Consider the following 7,753-nt stretch of genomic DNA (forward strand, 5'->3'; position numbering starts at 1 on the left):
TGCAACATTTGAGGTTTTGTAGAGTGCTGCTGCTGACACCATGTCCTCTGTTGCTATGATCACTTTCTTACTCATAGTCTCTCCTTTACCATGTATCTTCTCTGTCTGTCAGCTGACAGACCCTACCAACCAACTGACCAACCTTTCAACCTACCGTACCTTATTAAAAACCTCTTCGGGTTACTTTGTGCAATTTCCGCCTGAAGACATACCCTAATCTAACAGCCTGTAGCTCAGGCCCAGAAGCAAGGATATGCACATTCTTGGTACCATTTGAAAGAAAACACTCTGAAGGTTGTGTAAATGTGAATTGAATGTAGGAGAATATAACACCATAGATCTGGTAGAAGAAAATACAAGGAAATAAACATACGTTTTCTGTTTTTATTGTTGCTGCATCATCTTTCAACTGAAACAATAACATCCAAACATACAGATGGGGTGGTTTGAATGGAGAACATAAGATGGCAACAGTATTTGAAAAAAGTTTCAGAAAGATATCTTCAGGAATGAGTGAGCTACATGACATTGAGCATATAGTCACCCAGGTGTCCCACACAAGTTGCCCAAATGTACCCAAGTGGCCGAATTGGTACAGTGATACATTTTGAAGTAAATTACTATATACAAAACACTCAAATGCCATTCTAACATACCACCCCCCCCCCAAAAAAAAAATGAACATTTGAAAATGTTTTAAATAACAAGGGTAACTATTTACGCACATTCAATGTATAATATTGTGAAGACCCTCAGTCCTCTACACAATATTGTTCTTCTGATGCCATGTCCAATAGCAGTCTCTTTCTGCTGTAAAGCAGAGGGTTACTGAACAGCTGGTGCAGGTGATGGGGCATTTCCTGTGACACAGAACACAATGACGTCTCCCTACTGTGCCCTTTTTGCCCTGAGGCACATTCATGTCTGCAGAGATGAATCTGGGCAGGTGAACACTACTAGTTGGAGCAGAGGGGACAGACGTAGAGGGGACAGAAGGTGCTACAATGGTCCTGCTGTAGCTAGCAAGCTCCTGGATGAGCAGCTCTCTGAAGGCTAGCTGTGAGATGGGGGGCTGTCCACAGCTCTTAGCCATTTCCTTCTGGAGGATGAAGGCATTCACCACAGCAATGTCAATGAAATGATAGAAAAATGTCTTGTACCATTTCATTGTCTTGTGGAGAACATTGTAGTATCCTATCAGCGCATATGATAGGCGCACACCTCCCATGCTCTTGTTGTAGTCCTTGATGGCTGCAGGAATGGGGACATTTTTGGTGGTCCATGCCCCAGTAGCATCCTTCACACGCCTGACGCCGTGATCTCCACTGAAGGACTTGTGGATAGTGGAGCACATCGCCACCTCTCTGGTGTCCATCCACTTCACAAAGAGCAGGCCATCTTCACGGATCCATCTCATGGTACCCCGCTCAGCCCGCTTAGGCATGTCATTCACCTTTGTTTTCGGGAAGCCCACTCTGTTGGTCCGAATGGTGCCACAGGCCCACACATCCCGCTTCCTCAGGTCTGTGAACAGGGTAGGGCTTGTGTAGAAGTTATCCACAAACAGTTTGTAGCCCTTCCCTAGCAGCTGAAAATCTAATAACTGCATAACGGAGTCATAGCTAAATCCCTTACCAGTCGCAAAACTGCTCTTCCCCTCATAAACAAAAAAATTGCACGTGTATGCACACGTAGAATCAGCCAAAACAAACAGTTTGTAACCCCATTTAGTTGGTTTGTTACGCATGTAGTGTTTTAGGCCAATTCTGGCTTTTGAAGCTACCATCCTCTCATCGATGGAAATGTTCTGGGCAGGCTGAAAATAGGTTTTGCAAGCCTCAACAATGCTGGTGTAGAGAGGTTTTATTTTGCACAGCCTATCAAACCTTGCTGTGCCTCTCATCTTCTCATTGTCCTCATCAACTTCTGGGTCACTGATATGAAGTGCCTGTGAGATTGTCAGAAACCTTTTGCATGATATGACAGTGGATGGGAAAGGCAGTTGATAGAGGGGAGCAGTTTTCCAGTAGTCTTTCAGGGTTTTTAGCTTCACAAGACCCATGTACATGACCATTGACATGAAACAAAAAAGATCTGACATGGAAATGGGCTTCCATCCCTCTTTCTTCCCTGCCTGCTTCTTAGCTCCGTACTTATTAGTGTTCGACACCAGGGAATTAACAACTGCCGAGGTGAAAAACAGCTGAAAAAGTTGCATGGGGCTGTACTTGGAGGTCATGTCCAGCTGAGGACCTGGTGGCCTCTTCGGTCTGAATACTGGAGGTGTAGGCAACACATCCTCCTCCAGCACAGAGTGCCAACGACCCTCCTCCTCTCTGATTGCAGGTTTAGCTCTTCCCCACCTCCACTTCTTTGTCACAGACTTCCCACCTGGCAGGGCGGGGGTAGGTGTGGAGCCGGAGACAGCAGGGGTCCGGCTAGATGATCCAGCTCCTGTCGGGGATGGGCACCTTGGCAGTGGGGGCTCCCAATCAGAATCGGAGGGACTGTGAAATAAAGACACAGAAACACAGATTATATTAGAGTAGGGAACGTAAATCACTCAGGTGAGGTTCTGTTCCGTTCCATGTTTAGATTTAGTTTAAAATACATAATATTTACAGACACACACCCAAAGGGAAAGCCATGTGGCACCTCAACAAACATTCCATGTTTAGATAAAATACATAATATTTACAGACACACACCCAAAGGGAAAGCCATGTGGCACCTCAACAAACATTCCATGTTTAGATAAAATACATAATATTTACAGACACACACCCAAAGGGAAAGCCATGTGGCACCTCAACAAACATTCCATGTTTAGATAAAATACATAATATTTACAGACACACACCCAAAGGGAAAGCCATGTGGCACCTCAACAAACATTCCATGTTTAGATAAAATACATAATATTTACAGACACACACCCAAAGGGAAAGCCATGTGGCACCTCAACAAACATTCCATGTTTAGATAAAATACATAATATTTACAGACACACACCCAAAGGGAAAGCCATGTGGCACCTCAACAAACATTCCATGTTTAGATAAAATACATAATATTTACAGACACACACCCAAAGGGAAAGCCATGTGGCACCTCAACAAACATTCCATGTTTAGATAAAATACATAATATTTACAGACAGACACCCAAAGGGAAAGCCATGTGGCACCTCAACAAACATTCCATTCCTGAATATATATACACACGTCAAATATTTCAAACAACGGCATGAGAATTACAATCCAATCAAGAATGGCATCCTCACCATACAGAAACATGTCCTCAGATTGACTGTCCAAACTTGACACACAATCCGATAGATCTTCTTGAACTTCTGTGTCACTTTCTCTTTAAATCTCGTCAATAATATCATGTAGATCTGTATACCTGGACTTTGCCTTTGCTTTCCCAGATTTACTCGTCATAATTCCTTCAATAAAATAATCTTGACTCATTACTGCTTCGCGCAAAGAAAATGGCTCCTTCTGGTGGAAATTCCAATGGCGAATGGCTGCGTTACGCTCGAATTTCATTCAAGAGCTGGTCTTCCCGGGTATAAACAATAGATAATTCCATTTACCTCAGCCCATTGGCTGTCTACCAAGCGAGATTTCAAGAGGATCAGTGGTGATTATTTCTGCCCACAGTCATTCAAAGAAGCACTGGTGATATCATTGGCGCGCAATGAGGTCATTGTTTGCTGTGTTCAAATCAGTACGCCCATAAAAAGAATCATCAAGTATGGTTGTGTTACTAACAAACAGAGGATTTCAATGAAACCAACCATGACTAGATAAACGTCAATGCTGTGTGACAAATTGCATCGAATGTATCGTTGAAAGTTGAAGGATACGGAATTCATGACACAAGCCTTTTACAAAATGTGTCGTTTTAGGCTATAAAAATGGATTTAATCGAACAAAACCATTTATTGTGAAGATTGGACCTTTTGTATTGCCAAAAGAAGAAGATCTTCAAAGGTAAATGATTATTTGAGTGCCATTTCTGGCGCTAATGCTTGGTTGGAAAATGCTAGTAATACTTGTGTGTGGCGCGCTGTCGTCAGATTATCGTAAGATTGCTTTCGCCGAAAGCATTTAAAAAATCTGACACTGTGGTTGGATTAAGAGGAAGATTTGAGATGTTAGATACATATATTTACAAGAACGTTTAATATTACGAATTATGCATTTAGTATCTTTGCGCTATGCTATTTCACCAGATGTTAGCCTATGCGGGACGCTAACCCCACATAGCCTAAAGAGGTTATTAACCTCTTAACATCTTCGATATAGGGGGCGCTCTTTTAATTTTTGGATGAAAAACGTTCCCGTTTTAAACAAGATATTTTGTCACGAAAAGATGCTTGACTATGCATATAATTGACAGCTTTGGAAAGAAAACACTCTGACGTTTCCAAAACTGCAAAGATATTGTCTGTGAGTACCACAGAACTGATGTTACAGAAAAAAACCAGATAAAAATACAATCAGGAAGTGCCGCATTTTTTGAAACCGCCTCATGGCAATGACTCCTTATATGGCTGTGGAGGAGCTAGGAGTCAGCTTACCTTTTCCACGTTTTCCCCAAGGTGTCTGCAGCATTGTGACGTATTTGTAGGCATATCATTGGAAGATTGACCCTAAGAGACAACATTTCCCAGGTGGTCGCTTGGTGTCCTCCGTTGCAATTATTGCGTAATCTCCAGCTGCAGTACTTTTCCGTTTGCTATTGAGGAGAAACCCAACTGCCACGAAGGATTTATCATCGAATAGATGTGAAAAACACCTTGAGGATGATTCTAAACAACGTTTGCCATGTTTCTGTCGATATTATGGAGTTAATTTGGAAAAAAGTTTGGCGTTGTAGTGAATGAATTTTTGTTTTTTTTTCTTAGCCAAACTCAAAGACACCAGCAATAGTGCTGAGGAAAGCGGATGCCCCACGCTCCTATGTGGTGGACACAGGCTCAGAAGAGCTAAGAAGGAACAAAACACACCTCAGAACTCTTCCAGATCTACCAGCCACACAGACTGAGGCCACAGAAAATGCACATAGAGGGTGAAGGAGAGAGAATGCTCACAGAGCCAAAAGCGCACCCAGAAAGGGATGTGAAGCCACCAGTGGCTGAAAGACTATTTTACGTGGAGAAAACATACTGCTGGGGAACATACCCAGCAAAAAGAGACTGTACCTAAGTTAATGTTCATACTGTGTGATTGAATGCTTTCATACGGGTTCAGGATGGGAATTAGCATGTTAGAGAATAATACTGGTTTCCAAATTGCATTTCAGTTATGCTTCAGTGGTTATGCATGTTGAGTTCTTGTTCATGGCAGAGGGGAAGATGTAGTAGGATGTCCCTTGGGGGTATCCGTACCTATGTAGGACATGCGAGGGTCAGGTTAATAAACAGGCTGGAGCTAGAACCTCGTTGTCGCGCGTCCTTATTTGAGATCATACTACAGTTTGACCTGTTTCTACAAACTTTTATTGTACTTTAAAAAAAACTTTTTGTCTGGAATTTGTACCTTGTGCATTCAGATTACTGGACTAAACGCGCGAACGAAAAGGGGGTTTTTGGTGATAAAGAGGGACATTATCGAACAAAACAAACATTTATTGTTTAACATGGAGACCTGGGAGTGCCACCAGATGATCAGAGGTAAGTGATTAATTTTAATCGCTATTTTTTGACTTTTGTGACACCTCTCCTTGGTTGGAAAATGGCTATATAGTTCTGTGGCTAGGGGCTGACCTAACAATTGTTTGGTGTGCTTTCGCCATAAAGCCTATTTGAAACAGGACAATATGGCTGGATTTACAACAAGTTTATCTTTAAAATGGTGTATAATACTTGTATGTTTGAGGAATTTTAATTATGGGATTTCTGTTGTTTTTAATCTGGCGCCCTGCAATTTCACTGGCTGTTGTCGAGGTGGGACGCACTTGTACCAGAGAGGTTAACAAGACATTTGTGGAGTGGTTGAAAAACAAGTTTTAAGGACTCCAAACTAAGTGTATGTAAACTCTGACTGTGTGTGTGTGTGTGTGTGTGTGTGTGTGTGTGTGTGTGTGTGTGTGTGTGTGTGTGTGTGTGTGTGTATATATATATATATAAACAAATATGCAACCATTTAAACAACTGCATTAGCATGAGAAGTAAAAACTTGTTTTACTTACTGATCAAAAAGTGGATCTTCTCCTTCCAAAAACATTTCTTCCGCGCTGGAATCAAAACTCTGGTCGCTCACAGAGTCCTCATCCATTCCTTCTGTGTCACTCTCCTGGTCAATTTCTGCAATAATATCATCAAAATGATTATACTTGGACTGAGATTGAGCTTTTCCACTCTTAGTAACCATGTTTAACTTTTTCAGACTTGAGAAGTCTGTAGAAGAGAACGAACTGCTGTGAAACGTAAACTACCGTGCATCTGGTTTCCTTTCACCAGAGAATGAACTCTGTTGTGCACAGCTCTAGCATGATGGCTGTTTGTCCTACAAACAGCGTTCACATACTGCTGGAAATCCCAGCTCATTGGCTATCTAGCTAGGTTTCAAAACGATAGGTGGTCATTGGTCCAAGAACCTTCATGGGCTAATTCAGGTCTTGTATAGCCAATACGTAATGTAGAATTATGAAACATGTTTGGTTGCCTTCTAGAGTGTCTGAGGATTGCACAGAAACCGAACTTGACCGTGTTAAGCTACGTTTGATTGCTAACAAAATTTGATTTCATAAAATTGTTTTGTTGCAAGTTGAAAGAGTCGTAATTCATGCAGAATGCTGTTTACAACACGGATCGTGTTAGGATATACATGTCCTTTTGTCAGTTAAAACAACATTACATTTATCATACGGTGTAGACATTGCTAATGGTGTAGCGGAAAATGGCTGATTATCTACATAGAGGGCCATTATTATCTACAGAGGCCCATTATTATCTACAGAGGCCCATTATTATCTACAGAGGCCCATTATTATCTACAGAGAGGCCCATTATTATCTAGAGGCCCATTATTATCTACAGAGAGGCCCATTATTATCTACACAGAGGCCCATTATTATCTACAGAGGCCCATTATCAGCAACCATCAGTCCTGTGTTCCAATGGCACGTTGTGTTAGCTAATCCAAGTTTATCATTTTAAAATGCGAATCGAACATTAGAAAACGCTTATGCAATTATATTAGCACAGCTGAAAACTGTTGTTCTGATTAAAGAAGCAATAAAACTGGCCTCCTTTAGACTAGTTGAGTATCTGGAGCATCAGCATTTGTGGCTTTGATTGTCGATGTTATTTTAAAATGGACCAAAAAAAAAATAATCTTTCAAAAACAAGGACATTTCTAAGTGACCCCAAACTTTTCAACGGTAGTGTATATATAGAAATACATGTTTAACATTTGCACCAATTGATTGGTGAAAAGAACAGGTGGCTAAGTCAAACAAGATTTGTATTAGTCGGGGACAGCCCCACTGGTAAAAGATACTAGTCCATCTTCATGTCAACTAACAGAACTCTGCTGGTTGTCCTGGTAACAGATACCAGTGGGAAGATCTATTATATTTGTTCAAACTAAACTACAGCACTTACTTTGAGTCAAATCTGATCCTTTCTTCTCTTCTCCTCCTCTCACAGTTCCACTCAGCCCCATTGTTTTCCTGCAGTCCACCAGCAGCACAGACAACCTCTTCCTACCCAGCAGTAAGGTGCTACCGGAAGAGGTAC

General features: G+C 41.5%; 1 protein-coding gene across 1 annotated transcript; it reads right to left on the reverse strand.

Annotated features, from left to right (window-relative positions):
- Window positions 1-376: 376 nt before the first annotated feature.
- Window positions 377-6,314, reverse strand: LOC116366210 (piggyBac transposable element-derived protein 4-like). The gene is made up of 2 exons (XM_031818447.1): window positions 6,202-6,314; window positions 377-2,507 (listed from the first exon to the last, which is right to left on the reverse strand). The coding sequence occupies exons 1-2, from the start codon at window positions 6,285-6,287 to the stop codon at window positions 761-763; spliced, it is 1,833 nt and encodes a 610-aa protein (XP_031674307.1). The 5' UTR covers window positions 6,288-6,314; the 3' UTR covers window positions 377-760.
- Between the last annotated feature and the right edge of the window lie 1,439 nt (window positions 6,315-7,753).

The sequence above is a fragment of the Oncorhynchus kisutch genome, unplaced genomic scaffold (assembly GCF_002021735.2).
Source record: "Oncorhynchus kisutch isolate 150728-3 unplaced genomic scaffold, Okis_V2 scaffold1392, whole genome shotgun sequence".
In the NCBI taxonomy this organism is placed as follows: Eukaryota; Metazoa; Chordata; class Actinopteri; order Salmoniformes; family Salmonidae; genus Oncorhynchus; species Oncorhynchus kisutch.